The sequence below is a fragment of the Zingiber officinale genome, chromosome 8B (assembly GCF_018446385.1).
Source record: "Zingiber officinale cultivar Zhangliang chromosome 8B, Zo_v1.1, whole genome shotgun sequence".
Taxonomy (NCBI): domain Eukaryota; kingdom Viridiplantae; phylum Streptophyta; class Magnoliopsida; order Zingiberales; family Zingiberaceae; genus Zingiber; species Zingiber officinale.
The window spans coordinates 9,196,926-9,219,696 of NC_056001.1; the positions used below are offsets into that span (position 1 = coordinate 9,196,926).

The 22,771-nt window shown below is 36.4% G+C and overlaps 3 protein-coding genes across 4 annotated transcripts; all 3 read right to left on the reverse strand.

The window, feature by feature from the left end:
- Positions 1–4,899: 4,899 nt before the first annotated feature.
- LOC122015313 (eukaryotic initiation factor 4A-3-like) lies at positions 4,900–9,470 on the reverse strand. The gene is made up of 5 exons (XM_042572138.1): positions 9,316–9,470; positions 7,423–7,493; positions 6,651–6,757; positions 6,120–6,550; positions 4,900–5,769 (listed from the first exon to the last, which is right to left on the reverse strand). The coding sequence occupies exons 2-5, from the start codon at positions 7,488–7,490 to the stop codon at positions 5,134–5,136; spliced, it is 1,242 nt and encodes a 413-aa protein (XP_042428072.1). The 5' UTR covers positions 7,491–7,493; positions 9,316–9,470; the 3' UTR covers positions 4,900–5,133.
- Positions 9,471–10,391: 921 nt separating this feature from the next.
- On the reverse strand, positions 10,392–12,623 carry LOC122014907 (protein CHLOROPLAST IMPORT APPARATUS 2-like). Of its 2 annotated transcripts, XM_042571417.1 has the most exons (4): positions 12,460–12,599; positions 11,172–12,202; positions 10,775–10,918; positions 10,392–10,576 (listed from the first exon to the last, which is right to left on the reverse strand). In XM_042571417.1, exons 2-4 carry the CDS (start codon positions 12,168–12,170, stop codon positions 10,562–10,564), a joined length of 1,158 nt encoding a protein of 385 aa, XP_042427351.1. In that variant the 5' UTR covers positions 12,171–12,202; positions 12,460–12,599; the 3' UTR covers positions 10,392–10,561. The 2 variants fall into 2 exon arrangements, 1 of the variants encoding a protein (XP_042427351.1); XR_006120790.1 differs by having other exon boundaries at positions 10,775–10,928; positions 11,172–12,623.
- Positions 12,624–13,105: 482 nt separating this feature from the next.
- On the reverse strand, positions 13,106–17,150 carry LOC122014908 (beta-glucuronosyltransferase GlcAT14A-like). The gene is made up of 4 exons (XM_042571418.1): positions 15,684–17,150; positions 14,715–14,790; positions 14,518–14,633; positions 13,106–13,657 (listed from the first exon to the last, which is right to left on the reverse strand). The coding sequence occupies exons 1-4, from the start codon at positions 16,183–16,185 to the stop codon at positions 13,137–13,139; spliced, it is 1,215 nt and encodes a 404-aa protein (XP_042427352.1). The 5' UTR covers positions 16,186–17,150; the 3' UTR covers positions 13,106–13,136.
- Between the last annotated feature and the right edge of the window lie 5,621 nt (positions 17,151–22,771).

The following is a 22,771-nucleotide window of genomic DNA, read 5'->3' on the forward strand; positions in this document are numbered from 1 at the left end:
GTAATACACCTGCAAAAAAACACAAAGGTAACTCATTTAAAGTGTATTCGTGATGCACTTTTAAAGGCAAAATCATTAATAATAACATCATATTCTATGTTTTCCAAAATATTCTTTTCAATGCATAAAATTGCTAATCCATTTAGTCTATCTTGAGTCATTGTGGTCCGTAAATAAGATTTTATTAATTTTAATTTTGAAAAACTTCTTTCGGCAGATGCCACTGTCACAGGTATTGTCAATAATATCCTATAAGCAATCATCACATTTGGAAACATATCCATTGTTTTTAAAAAATCTAATATTTGAATGGAAGACCATTTTTTATTTGTTTCATAAGATTCACTTGGTAACATTACTTGCAAAACTTGTAGTTCTGAAAACATATATTTTGCATCAATATCAGAAGTGTCACCATTTCTTAAAGTATTTTCAAGGTTAACACAAGAACTCATCAATTCATCATCATCTAATGAAACTAATTTTGCAACATCATACAAGAACCCAAATATAGATTCAAAATATTGCAACTATTCAAATCTACTTTTCAATTGCCCAAGAGCAATATCGACCACTAAGATAAAATAATCTATTCGAAAAGATTCTTCTGGTGATTGATTTTCTCTTTCAGTGTTAGCAATTTCATCAAAATGTCTCTTTCTACAAATTTTACGTTTTATAGGAAATACAGGCTCAATTTCCATATCAGATGCTATTTTTTTAGCATCAACCATAGCAGAATCAAAACCATTTTCTCTATATTTTTCAAAAAAGGAAACAAGACCAGACAATTATTTTACAGCAACATCAAGACGCATATCCTCTGACTGTAATTTTTTACTAACTAAATTAATTTTATGTAAAATATCATACCAAATAACAAGGCTTAATATAAACTCAAAACTTGAAAGTTCACCAGATGCTAAAGTTTCAGCATCTCTACTTAATTTACCATCTTCACTTATTTCTGCTAATTTGAACAAAGCTTCTCTGATTTGGGAAGCTTGAGATAATATTGCTTTGACCGTTTCAATATGGCTTTCCCATCTTGTAGTTGACAATGATTTTAAAGTTAATCCATCAATATATTCAAGCAAAATATTCCATCTTTTTGTTGAATTAGAGAACACGGTGTACATACATTGACATGCTCCAAAAAATGATTTTGCTTTAGCACAAGAATTTGCCATGTCACAAACAACTAAGTTAAGAGAATGAGAACCACATGGCATGTAAAATGCTCTAGGATTAATGTCAAGCAATCTTCTTTGCACACCTTGGTTTTTACCTTTCATATTATATCCATTATCATAACCTTGCCCTCTCACATTATCAATATCAAGTTCTAAAGATCGTAAAACAACTTGCAATTCATTGAAAAGACCTAAACCAGTTGTATCTTCTACATTTATAAATTCTAAAAAGTACTCTTCTATTTTAATTGGAGTCTCTGAAACATCTACGCATCTTAATATGAGAGTCATTTGTTCTTTATGACTTGCATCCGGTGTACAATCAAGAATTACTGAAAAATATTTTGCCTCTTTTAATTTTTTAATTATTGCATTCTTGACTTTAGAAGCTAGAAGAGATATTAACTCGTTTTGAATTTTATGACTAAGATAATGATAATGAATCTTTTTATCTTGAATGAGTCGAAAATGCTCTTGCATTATTGGATCAAAATCTGCAATCATTTCAAGTAGACCTAAAAAATTACCATTACCATCTTCATAAATTTTATCATGTGTACCACGAAATGCCAAATTATGTATAGCAAGACATTTGACAACAGCAATTATTCTTAGCATAACATGTTTCCAATGTTTTGTGTCCTTTTTAATTTGTTCTTGTATTTCCTTATCAATTGTCAATGTTTTCTTTAATCTCATTTGTAGTTCAACAAAGGCTCTCAGATTAGTGAGGTGTTCAATACTATTTTCATGTTGTTTAAGTTTGTCACATAAATGTTTCCAGTCATTAACTCCTTCTTTTGCTAAATTACTTTTGGTGTGTATTACTTTAAACAACTTACAACAAATACAAAACACTTTGTCCAACTCTTTCGAATATACTAACCATTTTCGATCACGAGTCTCACCATTTGGTAGCATTTGAACATAGTAAGTATGAGAAAAGTGTCGAGATTCTTTATCTAAAGGAAACTTAAGAATATCTTCTCTTTTAGGACCTCTTTCCACAAGTAAATCTCTCATTTTTGTATCAAGGTTATCCCAAACTCTTGGATCAAATATGTTTATATCATATCTAGGTGTCGAACATTGATATTCATTTATACGCTCATCATCACAACAATTATCAATATCTTTAGTTTTGTCAATTTCAGTTTCATTCAAATCATTAAGATTTGTATTCTCTTCATTCTCATTTTCTACAAATTTCTCATTCTCATCACTTTCATTTCTCATAAATTCTTCATATTCATTATTATTATTTTCAACAAAATCTTCATTTGCATTTGATTCATTACTTAAAATCTGGACTAAGCTTTCTGATGTGTTATATGATTCTTTACTAAAATATTTATTCAATGAACCTCTTAAGCTTTGGGCTATCTCCTCCTCTTTTTTCTTTTTTTGTCTTTTTTGATATCCAGAGAGTTGTTTCATGATGATAGATAATTATGAACAATAAACAATAAACAATAAACAAAGAACAATAAAACCTGATATGGAGAATTTTTCTTTGATTCGATCCACTTATATAAGACCTAACATGAATATCCTGCAAGTTTATAAAAAAACACAACAATTTAATTATTTAGAAGTTGGGACCTTATTCATGCAATTAAAGACACAAACACATTAATCTAACTAGCTAAATGACATGAAAACTTAGTTAATCTACCTATCATTTACTAGCTAAAAGAATCCATCTGAACAGAATAAACAATTAGAAGCCAAGACTTTTTAGAGTAAACCAATAAAAAAGTTCTTGTATCTCACACACACACACAAAAATCCATTTGTTGATATCTGCTTATTTTTCTTACGTATGAGATTTCAAGCCATGGTGACTTACGACACTAACAATGTTCAAGTTGTTCTAGGGGAGAACATGGACCTTTGGTTGTCATCAAGCATGCGATGTGACCACAAAGTACATGTTGCAACTTGCAAATTTGGCTTAGGAGAGAAGGGAACTTCAACAACACAATGGGGCCTATTTCATTACTCACTTGTGAAGAGAGGCTAATTACACATTTTGGAACCAATATAAGAGAGGTGGCTGGTCCGTCCATCATATTCCATGCCAAAGGTGCAGAGGGGTGCTTTGGTTGTATATGAATTATGAGAAGAAGGAGAGGGTTGATGTAAAAGGAGGAGCACATTGGCATCTTCATTATTACAAAATACAAAAAGAGTAAGTGTGACCAACTAGTTTAATTTGTAACAAGGAATAAGAAGAAAAAGTCATCTTCTTGTGAGTTGGGATAATAAGAACATTTCTATTCAACTTGAAAAATGTAAAAAAAAAAATTGATAAAAATATAAGTACTAGAGAAGAAGAAGAATCTGCATATTGAGAACAATTTCGATGCAAATTAAAAAGTAAAAATTAAAATTTTGGTAAAATTCAGGTATACAAACCCTAATCGATTGCCTAAGCTAATCAAACAATAAAACCCTAATTAACTAGGCTAAGAATCGAGATCTGATCGCAGTCGCAGACCGCGGTTGCCCAAATCGAAGTACTGACCGTGACTGGAGGACGGGAGGAGGAGCAATTGAGCTGTTGAGGTTGCCGACGCTGTCGATATCCTCTCGATGGTAAGGTTAAAGGCACTGGAGACGCCGAGTCGGTGAGGATGGCAGCCGAGGAGAATCGCCGTGAAGGTGAAAGTCGAGAGAGCTAGGGTTTCATGCCTTCGTCGCTTTGGAGATGACTTCGGCAACGGGCGACGAGAAACGCGAGGGTGAGTCCGTGAGAATTGAGAAGAATAAAAATTTTATTAAAAAAAATATATTTAACAAAGTATATATAAAAATACTTATACTTTTGGGCCCTGGGCAAGGGCCCTGGTAGCCCTGGCCCAGGGCCAGCTCTGCTTTCGATCAATGACCTGCTACTCGATTCCGCCTTGCCTGCCAAGTCGGGGTTGCGTCCACTGCTTAGCCGAGTGGATTGACCGCTTGACAGTAGCCCCTCCTTCGAGCTTTATGAGCGTCGAAAGCCCGATGTTCGACCGAGTTGTCGAAGTGTCGAACCGGCTACTATTCCTGCTGATCGGGAAGGTAATTCGCCCGATCGAACGTCTGCCCAGGACATTGATCACTTTGACCTCTGCCGGCCAGACCCTACCTTACCACCGAATCATAAAAATCTTCCCCCTTTACTAACTAATTTTGGTGAAACCTAAAATGAATTTACGTTAATATCCTTTTTTATATTCACACTAAAAATAATTCCAAGATTTATTAGTAATTCCACAAGCGAAACAATCAATGATCTAGAGTTCGAGATTCAGCTGCGGCATATTATTATGAATTTTTCTCATCATTAATTTTTTCTGGTTATTTTATATAAAAAATATAATTCTCTTTAGTCCCACATCTTAGAATTGACAACACTATAATAAATTTCTATAAATATTTTAGGTCGACAATGTTAAAAAATATATTTTTATTAATTATTTTTTTTTACTAAGATAAATATAATATTAAATTAAATTAATTTTTTTCATAGAGAAGTCATAAGGATTACACTCGAAAATCCAAACAATTCGGATTTTCAAACACCCAAATAATTCAAATTTTCAAAAGTCAAATACTTTACCTTAATGGCTCTACTAATGATTCTACTTTAGTAATTTAATACTAAAATATTTTAATTAATATAATTTCATCGCGTATGATCACTAGTATATATATTTCACTATTCAACCCAGAATTAAATATGTCGATATATAAGTTATTCAAAATTACAACAAAAACTCTTACCGCTGAGAAAAGGGCAAAAAAGAAGGAAAAAAACTTTAACAAAGACTACAAGGGAAACAGACATACAAGTGCATAAATGATACCAAATAACACAGGCAGCAGATCAGATCAGCAACGTTTGGAACTTCTGCATGTCAAACAACATCCTCTCGACGAATGGGAATTCCTTAGATCAGATCAGGTCAGCAACATTGGAAGGCAGCTCCTCAATCACCACGTTATAGAACTTCTGGATATCAAACAGCATCCTCTCATCGTCAAGGGTAACAAAGTTTATGGCAACACCCTTTCTTCCAAACCGTCCACTTCGCCCAATTCTGTGGAGATAGTTCTCTGGCTGAGTCGGTAGGTCGTAGTTTATGACCAGTGAGACTTGCTGGACATCAATACCACGGGCAAGAAGGTCGGTTGTGATGAGCACTCTAGATGAACCCGAACGGAATTCACGCATGATTATGTCTCTTGTGTTTTGGTCCATGTCACCATGAGTGGCTGAGACAGTATGATCCCTGCTCCTCATCTTGTCTGTCAGCCAGTCCACCTTGCGTCGAGTGTTAACAAAGATGACACTCTGAGTGATGGCCAATGTCTCATAAAGGTCACAAAGGGTATCGAGTTTCCAATCTTCCTTCTCAACATTCACATAGAACTGCTTAATACCCTCCAGGGTAAGTTCATCCCGCTTCACGAGAATTCTGACAGGTTGATTCATGAACTTCCTAGTAATTTCAAGGGCCTCAGGTGGCATTGTGGCTGAAAAGACCCCAACCTGGATTTTCGAGGGAAGTAGCTGGAAGATATCGTATATCTGAACAGAAAATAAAAATGCATATCATCGACTTTAAATAAAAAAACATTTAATTTAATGTTTCTACATCGTATAGCAAAATAATTGAATATTCTACTGTCAAAGTACAACCAACAAATTAATAAAAACACCAAAGAACCAAAAGTGACGAGTAAAAAAGACAACTAATTTTTTTGCTAGGATATATAAATAGCAATGATAAATTATCCTAGTTTTATGTTTATACTGAAAAGCAAGATGGATTGCCAATTGTGAAAACAAAAGGTTACTAGTATTCAATTTTGAAGTATCCATGCAATGAAACATTCATGGGAAGGGGAAATGCATGCAGAAAAAAAATATGAGGAGACCTGATCCTTGAAGCCCCGTGAAAGCATTTCATCAGCCTCATCCAAGACGAACATTTTGATATAATCTGGGCGAAGAGACTGCCGCCTCAACATATCAAAGACACGACCTGGAGTACCAACCACAACATGGACCCCACTTGAGAGAATACGCTGATCCTCGCGGACACTTGTTCCTCCAACACAAGCATGAACTTTGACACCTAGATAATCACCAAGTGCTCGCATGACCTTTTCAATTTGTTGAGCCAATTCCCTAGTTGGAGCAAGAACCAAGGCTTGGCATTGAACCAGTCCATAGTCAAGCTGCTGTAAAATTCCAGAACAGAAGGTTGCAGTTTTCCCTGTTCCTGATTGTGCTTGCTGGATAACGTCCAATCCCTTGCAAAAGGGAACAATTCCTCTTTGCTGAATTGCAGAGGGCTTTTCAAAACCTATAAACAGAATTGATAAATGTCCAGCCTAAAGTTATTTGCGTCATTAAACTTCTGCAAAATAAGTGAATAATTTGAAAGTGCTTTTGCATTAGCTTACCGTAGGCATATATGCCTCTAAGAAGATTCTCCTGAAGTCCCATATCATCGAAGCTTTCATAAACCTCATCATATGATGTGAAGAACTCCTGCCCATCAGCATTGAACCTGTATCAATGACAGAAATATAAAAAAAATAAATAGAACAAGACAGTTATGATATTATTGCCAAACAAGAGACAGACACACTGAGTATCTTTTCCTGGAAAACTAACATTGAATTTGAAACTTTTTTCACTATGTAAAAGCACATTTAGTTCATAAGAATAACTATAACTATTCATTCCCTATGAATTCTCATAGAATAATTATTCCTATGTTTGGTAACAAAATGACTATGGAATGTCTATTCCCATAAAATAGTTATTTCATATCTCGTCACTAATTATTTCACACTTCTTATAACACATTCGATTACTTCAATCTCGACCAACTAGGTTGGTGGGTCTGATTGGTCCAGATGAGTTAGTTGAGCAGGTCAGGCTAAACGATTCAGGCGAGCAAGGCAAGCCAACAAGCCAGACGGGTTAAATGGGCAAGGTCGTCAGAGTGGTTCACACAGGTCGAACAGTTCAGATGAACAGATCGAGCAGAACAGTCCCATTCTGCAAATTATTCCTTATTATATTAAAACAAAGGAACACTTATTTCCTTACATATTCCTTATCAATTATATTCCCTTCGAATTGCTATACTATTCCTTGTCTTTTCTATTCCACAAACCAAATGAACTATAAGTGATACAATAGCAAACAAAATGTAAGATGCATTACAGCTCACTCATTTTTGCATCATATTGACGAGCATCAAACTGTGATCCTTCGGGTGCCAATCCGGCCATTGTCTGCAGAGACATTTGATTTTTTAAAAATTAAACTAGAAAGGAAAAGAATGGATAATGTTAACCCTGGATTTATCAAATATTTGGAATATAAAAAAAAAAGGCAGCCCGGTGCACGAAGCTCTCGATATGCGGGGTCCCGGGGAAGGATCCATTGTGCGCAGTCTTACCCTGCTTTTTGCAAGAGGCTGTTTCCAGGATTCGAACCCGTGACCTTTTGGTCACATGGCAACAACTTTACCATTGTGTCAAGGCTCCCCTTCTGGATTTATCAAATATTTGGAATATAAGAAACAAAAAACCAATAGACTCAATCAGAGAATTTTTGACAAGTTCAAAGAAAATATACTACAAAAGGCTACCACCTACCTTAAATCTTGAGAAAATATATATCTGAAAAACTACTATATTTTTTATATTAACTATAGTTCAATATATATGAATACTATACAAAGATGAAGGGAATGATTCATGTTTTATATTTTTCAATTATGATCATATTGGGAGTAATATCAACCTTGCCATTGAGGGTCATTTGTCTCACTGCTCTATAACATCGGTATGTATTGCTAGTTGGTAGTATCCTTAGCAGACTTTGGTTTTACATACATATTGTAGATTTAGATTCTAGACAAGTAAACCACTATCAATTTGGGCTTAAATATTTAATATTGGTGACTGGAACTAAAAAATTAATAGGTATTACCATTGGCTTGATTGTGACATTTGGAATCAAGGTGGATCTATGTATTTTTATAATATGTTTGGAAAGGATTTCCTATGTGATGATGAGGCCGTCATGAAGCCTCACATGTTGCATAAGGGATGATTGTGAGTTATGAGTTAGATTACAAGAATTGATAAGAACTAGAAACCTTAAGTGAGAGATATTGCGGACAGATAAAGAGGTTCACAAGCCAAGATAATTAAAATACTGATAACTTGGGCTTAATATAAAGAGCTGTAATAAAAGACTAAAACCCTGAAGTGCACTACAATCCGCTTATATATATCTAGAGCCAAAGTGCATTTAGTGCAGAAAGCTACCTAAGCAAGAGTGCTCATATAAAGAGCAATAAAATCATTAAATTGTACCTTATACAACAACACATAATTGCATATGAATTGTTTATCTAATGCATATAGAAAAAAATATTACTTTTTGGTAACAACCATCGAGAGTAGAATCCATAGCTTCATATTTAATCAAGCTCAAATCTGAAGAATAAATAATTTAGTCGCAATAACTACAAGCCATGTATCTCAAACAACTGGGGTGAGTGAAATGGTCGGAAAATCGAAAGTTTCATCAAGTATCGGCAACATCGCCATATGACAACTTATAGGCATACTCTATCTTGCTATAAAAAATAATCGACGAAAAAAAAAGAAGAACTACCAGCGCACAATGATTAAATTCACCAAAACCCCAAACTTGCACCTAGAAATTATAAGATGTCTTCACATAACAACTTATCCGCATACGCTATCATACTAACAAAGATAAAAGTATTCATAAAAAAAGAGGAACTCCTAACAGATGGACAACTCGCACAGTTGATACCGTGCTAACACAAGAGAAACCCTCGCCCTCCAGTAGCAAATCGATCCAGTGAAAAACGCACAAAGAAAAAAAACACTACCTTTAAGCAAGCTCTGAAGATCTAAATCTTCTAACAAATCACATATTATCAAAATCGAAAGGAAAAAAAAGAGAGAGAGATAGGCCTCCACAGTGCATAGTTACATGTGAAGTTGAAAAAAAAAAAAAAACAATCGATACCATAGAAAATAGATGAAGCATGAAGAGAGATATCCAATCTACCTGATCACTAGATGCAGCAAAACAAGAGAAGAAATCGAGGGAAGGTCCGTCTGGCAGGCGAGCACGAGATCGATCTGGGATTTAACAATGGCGGGAGCACAGCGACTTCCCGTCTTCACGACAGATCTCGAAATCAAGAAAGAGAAAAGAAATCGAAGCGTCCGGAAGAGTTATTACTTAGGTTTCATCTTGATTGGGCCGGGCCAGAACAACGTTAAAGGAAGGGTTAGATCGGAATGTACGCATTCTCTATTTTGGATCAATTTCGGGTGAGACTTCACTATTTGTCTAAGGCTCCGCTGCACAATTGGTTATTGTGCTCTTGATTTATCTCCACTACGATGACAGTTCCATATGTTTTCATAAGGATTCACCGGTTTCCTAAAGCCTCGCTGTGCGTCTAGTTGTTGTACTTTTGATTTACTTTCATCTATGATGACTGTATGATCGACTGATAGGGGGCTGTAAATGCAATGGTTCCAATTTTTATTTTTATTTATCTCGTCGAATTCTCCTCCAAATGGAATACGTAATCATGAGATATTGAATTTTTAGATCGTACATTGTGAGTACTTCCAATTTATCCTGACAACTGATAGAAGCTTCAGTGACACCGGAGTGATCTAGCCGAGTTCGGTGTTATCGGTTCATCATTTTATTAGGCTGAATTAACAGTTTTTTTTTCCTCTCAAGACAATAATACAGCGGACGCATTTAAGATCGAATCCCAAGTTTTGATAAATTAACAAATAAACTTTATTAATAGACAGTTGACAATAAAAAAAATTGACAGGTTTTGATTAAAACATAATAAAACTGCTTCATATTGCTGTGAGTCTCGATCGTTTTTTTAAGTTTTTAATTTTCGATTTAAAATCTTATTTTTTAGCTTGAAATTATCAGAGTAGAATTTTGTTTCTGAGGATGTATCAATAATCTGTTTTTGTATTCTAGCATATAAATTACTAAATTGTATGGAAAATATATAATACGCGACGTGAATAAATACAAGCGAGTCGAAGTTTTTAACTCGAAAAGCACAATGTACATGAGTCAATTATTTTATATATATATAAGTGAAGAAAATAGCAAACAAAATTAGATTGAATCAGATCCGCGGGACATTGAAAGCAAAGGAAATGTTTATGTAGAAGAAACTTTAAATTTCGGTCTCCCCCAATCAAAACTTTGTAACTAATTCATCCCTTTGCTTCGGGTGTTTTTATTGAGAAGAGATGGCCCCTTATCAAGGTTGGTTTGCCTGTGGAAAAATAATAATTAATGGAAGTGTAAAATAATAAAGATGTCACGAGTAAATTAATCTGTAACATATTTTATGTTATTTTTTAAAAATTCCTATACTACTTTTAATAATATTAAGAAGAAAAATAAATACTAAAATTTATAAAACTTTATTTCGTAAAAATGTTGAATCGGAGACGAAAAGAACGATACTCGCCTTCGTCCGTGTTGGCTTTCTTCGTTGTATTTTCGAGAACACGTGGCTGATCCTCTTCCCTTTACAACGCTGAACGCTGACCTCTCCGGAGTCGCTTCCCACGGCTGGATCGGGTGGACGATAGATGTCCGAGGGCAGAAGTACCTAGAAACTCCTAGTTATATCAATAATAATAAAAATAAGAGCAAAAATTTAATATAATTTTTATTTAATTAAAATTAAAACTATTATTATTGTCGATGACAACTATTATAATATATGTTAATAAAATATTTTTTGAGTGAAAAATATGATAGAGTACTATTTTAATTTTTTTTTTTAATGAGATGATTTTTATCATAATTAAAATAAAAGTACTTTTTAATAATAATAATAACTTCTATCTATTTATACTCACCGTAGCATCCACTGACGAATTTGACGAGCCGGTCCGGTCGGAGAAGACCGAACCGCGATCGGCCCAATGCCCGAGGACTTCTTCATGGTTCAGCTTGAGGCCCAGCAGAGCAGATTGAGCAGATTTCCACCTCCCCTGTTCTGAGTCCATTACATCGATTTCCTTCTTCTCCACCTTCTTCTTGTTCTTTTTCTGCGACGCCGCCGTTGCCGGAGACGAAGGAGGCTTGTAATCTGGTGTTATATCCGACACCGGCACCACCTTCGAGCTCCACCACTCGTCTTCGTCCCTCTTCCTCAGCGCCCATTCGGATCCGAAGCCGTGCTCGAAACTGCTGGGGATTCTGCGTTCAACGAAGCTACGGATCAGGGAATCGACGGCGTCCGTTATTGGAGTGTTGAAGGCCAGGGTTCCAATGATGCTATCAATGCCCTGTTTCACCTCTGCTTCGAGAATGGACTCTGGATCGAAGTCCTCCTCGATAGGGCGCGCCGGCGATTTCGGCTCCCAAGACACTTCGCTCGCCGGGCTCTCGGCGGAGTCCTTGGAAACAGTGGCGTAAGTCTTGCTCTTGAGATGGAAGTGGGTTGCAGCGGCTGGGGACGGTGGATTGGGGTTTGGGATCAGGAATGCGGCGTCGTTGAGAATCGGCAGAGGAGGGAGGAGGTCGGGGGGTTCCGAGAAGGGGTGGAATGGATTGGTGGGGATGGAAACGGAAGGCCTTGCGGTCTTGCCGGCGGAGAAGACGACGGGGTATGTGGCGGAGAGGATGGCGGTGGCCTCGTTGTAGGTCTGGTTGGGCCGCTTCCGAGGGGTCCTCTCCCTCTTGATGGATATTGCGAGCGTTGGCGAATTGCTCGACTCAGAGAGGGCGGAAGAAGGGGAGGAGGACGACGAAGATTCCAAGGAGTGACTCCACGATGAAGACGTCGACTTGACGATGTCAAAGCCGCAGCTCCGGCCGCCACCGCCAGTGCCACTGCAGAGGCACGACGTCATGGTAGAATGGAATTATCTCCCGAACAATTCGGCTGCAGCAAAATCCAATCTTTTTGGAGGAAGATCAGGCAAAATTTCCAAAAAAAAAAAAAACATAATCCGCAAACTTAAATCGTGAGCTTCGAAACACAACTGGGGATAACCATTTCAAAGTCAAGAATAGAAAATCAAGGTTACGCCTTTGCTTTGAGAATCCATCCCAAACTCAATTAAATAAATGAGGATCAAAAGGGCAAGAGAAGAAAAACAAAAAAAAAAGAGAGAGGATCTGAAATCATGAAACAGAGACCTGAGAAAAGAGTTTGAAGACATTGGAAATGGCGGACGCCGGAGGGATTCCATTAACTCAACTCAATAAGGTGATATAGAAAGAAACAAACAAGAAGGGAAGCGACAAAAATCCCTATCATTGGACCACGGCAGACCTTTCCCGTCTCTTTAATGGTGATCGTCGAGATCGATAGAATTATGTGTATGGTTTTGTTGCAGCTATCCTAATAATAAGTCATGATACTATATCTCTCACATCATATCTTTAGTTGGTTAACTTTAAATCCAATTAATGGCATCGGTAATATGCCAATAATGCACGCTAATCCATCACTCTGTTCTAAATTTAGCTTTAGTGGATCATGAAGGTTCAAAAGTCTACGTCAAACCTAAAGAGAGTATCAATCTCCTCTTGCACTTGTGAGCACACTGTAAATGAACAATAATTTCATAAATTGAGTGTTAATTCGATAATTAGAAACAAAGTAAATTAAGAAAATTAAATATCAACATGCGTGATGGGTAAACGAAAAGCTGGAATGGATGAACCATTTATTGTTTCAATTGTTGCATGGAATTTGAAGCTAGCTTCTATAAGGATTTCAGCTGCTGCTGAAGCCAATGAATGATTTCAGCATCAACTTTTTGTGGGATGAGAAAATTACTGGACTTCCAAAGAACAGATAGATCACCACATCAGAATTTACATTGGTTTGAGTACAACTTATCCGACGAAACAAGCTCCGTCACCAAACTTTTTAACCTCGTTGCCGAGTTACTGGGCTTAATAATGTTCACATTCTCTCGGCTATAGCAGGATTCACCTTCCCAATTCTTCACTGCTCTATTTCCAGGTTTTTCAAAGCATCGCTGTCTTGATTTGTACATTAACACCTTCTTGTCCATCTTCTTTAGAACAGGATCACCTTCCATGAACTTCCTAGCAAAAGCTGCTCTGCTCTTCATCATGCCCTTCAGATGTGTTGCGTTGAGAAAGATAGGCTCCGACCCCGGTGGATCGTCCCAAACAAAGTACCTCAGATCATTATTGACGGTTGTGTTTTGAAATTCAGGTGAGTTACATATCACAGTTTGGAAGTAGGCTTCCGTAGAGTGAGCTACATTTGCAAAGTACATGAGTAATTTCCGAGGGAGGTTGTCCGAGCCATGCACACAATACTCCACAAAAGGTCTGCTAAGAATCACCCATGGAGAACCTGTTTATGATGTCTAAAAGATAAGTAATAAACACAATAACATGACTTTTCCTTACAAAAACCTTTATGACATATCTGCATACAATTTGGGCTTTAAACTTGATGAGAATGCTATAAAACTATACTAAGAAATACTAGATGCAATATCAAAGACATCAAACATCTCAATAGACAAACTGTACATAGGGTTGTAAACGAGCCGAGCCGAGCCGAGCTTTGGGGTGTTCAAGCTTGTTTGATAAAATAACCGAGCCGAGCCGAGCCGAGTTTAAAATGAACCAAGCTTTTGAAATGCGTGTTCAAGCTTGGCTTGGTTTATTTTTTATGAGCTTGAGCTTGTTTGAAGCTTGGCTTGAGCTTGGTTTGTTTAGATGTTATCAAGCTCTCAATTCAAGCTTGGCTTGAGCTTGGTTCGAGCTTGGCTTGAGCTTGGTTTAAGCTTGGTTCGTTTAGATGTTATCAAGCTCTCAATTCAAGCTTGTTTGATTATTTAAAACTTTTAATTGTTTGATTGGTTATTAAGATTGATAATTTAAATTTATTTATTTTATTTTATTTTATTATTTATTTAGCATATTGAAAAGAATTTTATTAATAAATATGGTTCGTGAACATTGTTCACGAACGTTGTTCATGAACGTTAACGAGCTGAACACATATGTGTTCAAGCTTGTTTGTTTAACTTAACGAGTTGTTCAAGTTTGTTTGTTTAATTAATCTAATGTATATTGAACGAACATAAACAAGCTCTTACCAAGCCGAACACCAAGCTTGTTCACGAACGCTTGGTTCATTTACAGCCCTAACTGTACACACAAACTAGCACAATATGGTCGTTTAAACTATGCAAATTGATGCACCTGTAAATAACTTGAAGGAATTTGGTGTCTTGCGAACTCCTGAAGTGATTAACAGTTGCGTTTTCTTCTCCCTATGAAGATTCGGGTCGACGACAATTTGGTTAAACGTCTCATGCCTATCATCAGAAAGAATAAACACTTGAAAAATTCAGGTTGCAAATATATGAATATATTCAGTGTCATGGAGATAGGCTTACTCTTTCCAACCTAGATCACCTTTGTGATCAATGAAGTTCAAATTCCTGGGCAAAGAAGTGAAAACATAAAGCAGATCTGCACAAAGATAAAATTGTAAGCATCATTACGAGGAAAGAACATACTAAAAACACCTAGGATCGTAATTCAGAATTGATGTTTATATGCTAGATAATAAAACATTCTGACTCTGAAACAAGTAAAAAATTGGATGCACAAGCATATATTTGAACAGGTAGAAAACAACAAGGCCTCATAAAAAAACCAGTCCATAATTGGAAACCAGAAGGTTTCCCATGTTAACCAGAAGTTTTTAGTCATCATTAATTTTTAGGGTACATTTATAACTAAGCACGGTACATGTGTTACAGCCTAAAATATTTGCAAGATCAGAGCATCACAGTGCTCCTTGTCTAATCCTGCATTCATATTTAAGACAATCAAGACGTACAAAAGTTGACCATATTTGCTAACTGAACAATCAAGACACATTAATACAAAAATGGAATATATTTTCCCTGCAAGAAACTAATTGTTCACTACAAGGTTAGGAAAGTAAGAAGCCAGAATCACGTGTAAAGAAATCTCATTAGCTGAAATCAAGCAACAAGAACAAGTTATTCAGTTACAGAAGTTAGAAATGCCACAGTTTGTCAACAATGAAAATAAACTAAAGTTGATTATTGTATCCATGTCAGACTATAACTGTAATCTTTGAACTCCGTACAGTAGCAATTAACAACAACAAATAGCATGTCCTAGGCAGCTGTTAGCTGCATAGATCTTTTCCACCATTCAGATCTGTGTAAAGGGATGCCCTTTTTGTAGTACCAAGATCATCTAATTCTTTATTTCAGTGTTTCAAATGCAGGAAATACCATGAAATGCCTCAAAATTTCAGTGAAAATTATAAATTAAAACCTAATCATGACAAGATCAATCAGTTTCATGAGAACTATGATAGTACTCACCATCCTGAGTCAAGAGAGGATAATCCACAGCACTCAATGTGATGAACCAATCCCAATCCGTGTTAAGCCTGAGCAGAATTGCTGCTCCATGAAGTGTTGCAGCAACTGCTGATGGTCCAGTTTGATCCACCGGATAACGTTGCCCAACGACATCAACATTTCCAAAAGATCTAAAGAGCCTCTCGGATCCAATAGAGCGTGCCAGGTCTTTCCTCTCAAGATCATCACTGCTTGCATCTAGGTGAAGAAGATAATGGTTCCTCGGATGGTACACTGCTTTCAACAGCCTTAAAATCTTCTGAGCATCACCGCCAGTACCAGATATCCAATATGCAAAAACTGGAGGATCTGAAGGCGCCTTCAACAGAGGCCTAACAGCAACTTCAAGCTTCTGGTTAGTAGCCCATCCTCCTATAAACGAATGAGAAAGAACCACTAAGGTAATTGCAGCGATAATGAGAACTGAGATCCTGATTGACTGTCGAAGCGTAAGTAGCCACATTGAAATGCCTGGATATGCAATCCAGCATCTACAATCAACTTTTTGGGGATCAGAAACAACGCTGTGAACACAAGCAGGCAACTGACGGGCAAGCAGAAATAATCTCTTTTATGCACCCTAAATAACTGACTAACCAATTCGCAAATAGCCTTATATCTCGAAATGGCACTTTAACTTGGAATAGCAAACTGAGTTCAACAACTACGCGGTTGTAGATCAAACTTATTTTTCCTAGAAACTACTAAACAAAGATCAGAAGGAATTCGTCCGCCTCCAAGATTTGACTTCTCGAGAAGAGCAGATAGGGAAATTGATTATGGTAAATACGGAAGTGGGACAGCACAATGAGACTAAATATATAGCCAATTCAAAAGAGATAATGTTCCTCGTGCCAAATCTACAGAAGAAAAAAGAAGTAAAAAAAAGGAAAATAGTGAATTTTGCTCAAAGACGTAGCTGGCAAAGGATGGCAGATCGAACGAGGAACAAGCGAGGAAGGTCAAAGATTCACCAAATCGATAAATGGCGCATCCCAAATCCGCGAACGAAAAAAGGGAAGAAAAACAATAGAATAGGGAAAATTGCAAGGCGCCGAGTATTGTTTTTGTCCGGATCGATGTCCAGGCTGAGGAAACGAAGAACAAGTGGCGCAGGACTGATTCCAAGTGTCAAACTTTCGAGGTGCTTACTACGGAACACCGAAGGAGGATGCTAGATCTTTCTGGAGAAGCCCAAAAAACCTACAGGGAACGAACCACAAAGCACCGCCGTGGAGAGAGAGAGAGAGAGAGAGAGAGAGCTCACAAGCGCGACTGCACGAACGGTGCTAGGAGGGAGTCGCGAGCAGGCGCTGCTGCTCCCCAAACCCTCAGAAGTTGGTGAATGAATTGATGACGAGAAGACTAGTAGAGGTAAAAAAGAAGGAAAGATCGAACTTTTGCAATCGGAGGACGGAGAGTGGGGAGACACCCAACGGGGTGGAAACTTCAAACGATGACTCGGGCAGCTGTCTCTTTCGCTGTCGTGGCTTTCGGACAGTGGTAGGGCAGGTAGGACCCACAAAACACAATCGATTTAATTCTTTTTTTATTTACAGTAAAATATTAAAGTAAATTTCAAAAAACAGGCTACATTTTTGGACTCCGTTTTATTGTAAATTTACTGCAAGTCGTTGTGGTACATCAGTTTCCTACCTAAAATGCATAGTTTAAGTTTTAAAAAATTATTTTATTAAATTTAAATAATTATTTTTTATTATATTATATATTAATTTTTTTATTTTATTCTCATCTCTATAATATTTAGAGAATAAAATTTATTCAATATTATTTATAAATATAAAATTTAGAAAATAAATAGATTATTAATAAAAAAAATTAATTATCTTATGTAAAATTTAAAATAAAATATTTAAATAAGATAATTAATATGGACGTTCTTAGTATAATTGATAACGTGTTGACATTGTTTGAAATTATTATTATTATTATTATATAATTATATTGTCGAAGAGCACCATCTCGAATATATAGAGATCACGATGAATTGAATAGTTGATACTAATTAAGATTTAAGACGCATTCTTTATTTTTTTTAATTTATCTACAATATTCCTTATCTTTTTTTTATCGATGTTGAGAGAGTCCCGGGGCTATGGTAAAATGGTAAAAGTGATCAATTGTCTCTAGATATTCATGGTATGGTTTAATTCTTAGCTATAATATGTTACGACGTATTAAAAGAAAAATAAATAAAATTTATCACTAAAGGATACTAAAACATGCTGACTTCTCAACTGGCCTGGTATCCTGATTAATTATTATTATTATTTTTTTACCGTATTTGAGAGGAAAGACGTCTAGAGAAATAAAATAGTAGCTTTATAAGAGGGAACAAAGGAGACAAAATATATGGTAAAAATTATAAGCCTCAAAAGCATTACACGTTTGTACTTATTTATTCACATTTTTTACACTTGCGAATTTGAAAATTTTATGAATTCACCTGCCCTTCTGATTTACTCGAGTAAAAGTTAATTTTAGTGGGTCTTCTGATTTTTTTTATCTCTTCTCTTATTTATTCACATTTTATTTTGACAAAAACTTAAAACAATATATAGATATAATTTTAATATCATACATACTCTTATCTTATACAATCCTAGACATCCCTTACATGTCTAAATATCCGGACACCTTGACTCATTTTTTTAAATTGAAGGCGACTAGACGGGATTCAGATATGTGAAAGATATGTGAAAAACGTCCAAGAATATATAAGAACATGAGTTATGATATAAATCATATGATGCACACTTCGATATGTGAACGATTGATTCTAAGTATTTAGATGACTTTCAAATACTTTGAGTATTTGAAATTAATATGCGATGTGTTTTTTTAATCTAGATTTAATTTTACAAATAATCGATTTAATTTGACGAGAATTTTTCTATTGACTTAAGCTAAATTTGAAGGCTTTCATGAAATCACTTGAAAAATCTAACCGTGGCCGTCCTGGGACAATAGCTTAATCATTCTGTCCATGATAGCTAATACATTATAAATAGAGTATTTTATCTTATGGATTTAACTTACATGATGATGATGTGCATGTTGAGCGAACAATAGCTTATAATAACTACTATGATGATGACGTACGTGTCGAATAAATAGAATTCAATGCATCATACCAATCAATAACGAGCAGAAAAATTATATACACGAACACGAGGAAAGCAGAGGCCGATTAGTATAATTCATTTAATAATATAATAGTATAATTCATATCGCCCTAAGAATGTAAAACTCCACATGAAAGAAGAGATAATTAATTAAAATTTAACACTAATTATTATTATCTTAATTATCTCCACAATAATTGATAAGGGGTACGGTTTGATTTTCTTAATAATTGTTTAGGATTTAGAGGTGATTAGTCTAAGAGGTGGAGGCAATCAATTTTCTCAAAATAAAATGTGAAAAGAAGAGAATTCTAATGAATGGCATACACGGGAGTTGCATCGAACAGAAAGGATTATTTATTTATATTTATATTGTTGATTGTGATACTTTAGAGGAATATTTCATTTGGTACTCTATCAACTTTTTTAATAATAGAAAAAATAATTAATCATATCATACAACGTTCTATCGATTTAATTTTATAAAAAAATTTTATCAGTCATCAAAATAAATTATGAGTACTAAATTAAGAAGTACTCATGACGATCAATCCAAAAACACAACATTCATTAATTGCAAGTTCTATTTAATTTTTTTATTTACAAATATATTGTAATTATGAATCGAACTATGGGTATCTTATGTAACAACTGAACGCCCTTCATTTACACTATACCTGTGGTACCTTTTTTTAAAAAATTATGCATAAGATATTCAATTTTCATTTTGTCTAGAAATAATTAAGAAGTCAATTTTGATAGAACATACATAATTAATATGGTTGAAAAGGACAACACAACTTATGCATAATTCTCTCAAGTTCTGACTTCTGCACATCAAAATATATGACGTATAATATTATACATATTTTATTGCAGTAGATGAAGAAGATGTGCTCCTTGTTGTAGGGATGTATTCGTTCCTATCTGTAGTTGAGAAAATGTGACAAAGAATAAGTTATATAATACCTTCATTCATTAATATAATACACGTCTCGTTAATTTAATTGTTTGGCGTGTATTTCTTTTAGCTAACTAACAATGATGATTAAATGCGCTGGAAAAAAAAATTAACGTTGACACTTCGCACCAACGAATTATTGCTGACATACGTTAATTAAGAAAGCGGAAAATAATAAAAATAAAACGTAATATTGACTCTCTCTTTTTTTATTTATTTACTTATTTTTTTTAAATATCCGAACTGCATAAAATAATAATAAAAACTGAACAGAAATTTAAAATGATTAAAAAAACTTGAGTTCCAAAAATGAACGCAAGATGTAAATGCGGATGTTCATAAATAAATTTAGTATTTGATTTGATAAAATTTATTTTTATTTATTTAATATATATCAGAACAATTAAATGAATAAATTTAAATATTTTATTTAATTAAACGAATAATCTTGAATGGATTTAAGCTCATCAATTTTCATGAATGATGTTCATTGATCCTACTTGATATTGTTAAACATTGCATCAGTTGCAACGTCGAGAAGATGAAGGGATATCCATTTATCTTCATCTTCCTCCATTGAAAGCTGTCATCAAGGCATCGGTTTGTAATCGATGTCTTGCTTAATATATATGATGACGTCCAAGGCAATCAGAAGGAGAGATTGAGGTGAGCAGAAGCTTCACGAAGGTGATCAGAGAGCAATCGTGATTAGAGGTGTGCGAGCAAAGGGAGAGCATCCAGAGGTTGGGATTTGGCTCGTGAACCTTGAAGCGCTTTCCGGTAGCTCCGTGATCGTACTTCCGACAACGACAATCTCTTCATCGACCGACATCTTCGGTTGCGATTTTTCGAAAGATCACTGTGAGTGGTTATCGCATTATTTAGATTTTGTTTCATGCTCTCAAAACTATCAATAATGATATCAGAGCATGCATAATTTTGAAAGCATAGAAATCGATGTGAAAAAGCTCATATTTTTTTTTTCTTTTTTTATCATGAAGAAGAAGAAAAAGAAGATGAACAAAAAAATTGAATCGATTGAATTTTCATTCAAGCAAATATCAGAACGAACAATGCTCGATTTGACGAAGCACAGTGAGCATGCGGGAAAAAAAACACTGAATCGATTCGATTAAAGAGAAATAAAAAATAATGAACAGTAGTTTTTTTTTAATCTTCACCATGCATGTATGTGTATCTAAATTTTTTTCCCTTCACGTATATAAACACTTGAACAGTAGATATTGAAAATTTAATTAAATTTATTTATTAATTAATTAAATACATACTGAAATGTATTTGATACTACGTATATTCGTGGGGTCAGTAAGATGATATAGTTAGGAGTCAAGATCACAGGATGGTCAGAAGTCAAGCCTCCATGGCAGGTCAAAAGTCCAGCCTCCGTGGCTAGTCAGAAGTCAGGTTTACATGAAGATCAGAAGTTCAGCCTCGGTGGCTGGTCAGAAGTCCAGCCTCCGTGGTTGGTTAGAAGTCAGGCTTACGTGGAGGTCAGAAGTCCAGCCTCCGTGGCTGGTCAGAAGTCTAGCATCCGTGGCTGGTCAGAAGTCAGGCTTACGTGGAGGTCAGAAGTCCAGCCTCCGTGGCTGATCAGAAGTCAAGCTTACATGGTCATGATCCAAGTCTCAGCTGATGAGGCGGTCAAAGGATAGGAGTATAAGTCGGGCAAGGGCCAGCCCTAATAGCGGTTAAGGACAGGACCCATGGGCCAGGTATAGCTGAGGATTGAGCCCACAAGCCAAGTAAAGGTAAAGGAAAGAAGACCCTTGGCGCAAAACAAACTGGATGTATAGGCCGGAACGTATAGGCCGTGGATAATGGCGGACATATGCAGGTCGGGATACAGATCGGGCATACAGGTCGGGACGTACAAGCCATGGATAACAATAGGTGAGTGCAGGTCGGGAAACAGACCTGGCGTACAGGTCGGGACGTACAAGTCATGGATAACAGTAGGCAGAAGCAGATCGGGACACAGACCTAGTGTACAGGTCTGGACGTACAAGCCATGGGTAACAGTAAACAAAAGCAGGTCGAGACACAGCTCTAGCGTACAGGTAGGAACGTACAAGCCATGAATAACAGTAAACAGAAGCAGGTCTGGACATAGCTCTAGCGTACAGGTCGAGACGTACAAGCCATGGATAACAGTAAACAGAAGCAGGTCGGGACACAGCTCTCGCGTACAGGTCGGGACGTACAAATCATGGATAACAGTAGACAGAAGCAGGTCGGGACATAACTCCAGCGTACAGGTCGGGACGTACAGGCCATGGATAACAGCTGACAAAGGCAGGTCGGGATACAAGCCTAACGCACAGATCGGGACATACGAATCACGGATAACAGCATATAGAAGCAAGTCGGGGTACATATCTCGGAATACAGACCCAGCGTCCAGGCACTACAGGACAAACAGGCTAAGGAATCGTAACCGCTTGTCAGAGAGTGTCAGAGAATAATCAATGTGTCAGGGAATATGCTAACAATCGGGGCTCACTACGCCTTTGGTTTTGCCACCGACCTATTAGGAAGAGCCACGTGTCAATCACCGCCAGACAAAGCCTGACAACCGACATTCCCTGACACTCCCCAAGTCCCAGAAACATCCGTTGCAGTATAAAAAGGAATGTTTTGTCCCTTATGCAGGTACGCTCACTCGTCATTTCTCACTAGTCTTTACTTTTCGTCCTTTCTCTGTGTTTTCTGGGAAAAAAGTACCTGACTTGAGCGTCGGAGGGCCTGACCCGGGGACTTTTTCCCTGGTTTCTGGTCTCTAACGACTCGTGAGCTCGTCTGAGTGTGCGCAGAGCAGTAGTGTCATCGTCCTGGTCATCTTCCTCCGTCAGCCGCCCGTGCGAACCTTTTCAGGGGGTGCCAGATAGATCCGACGCCACAGCGACTTTCCGGCAACTTCTAGT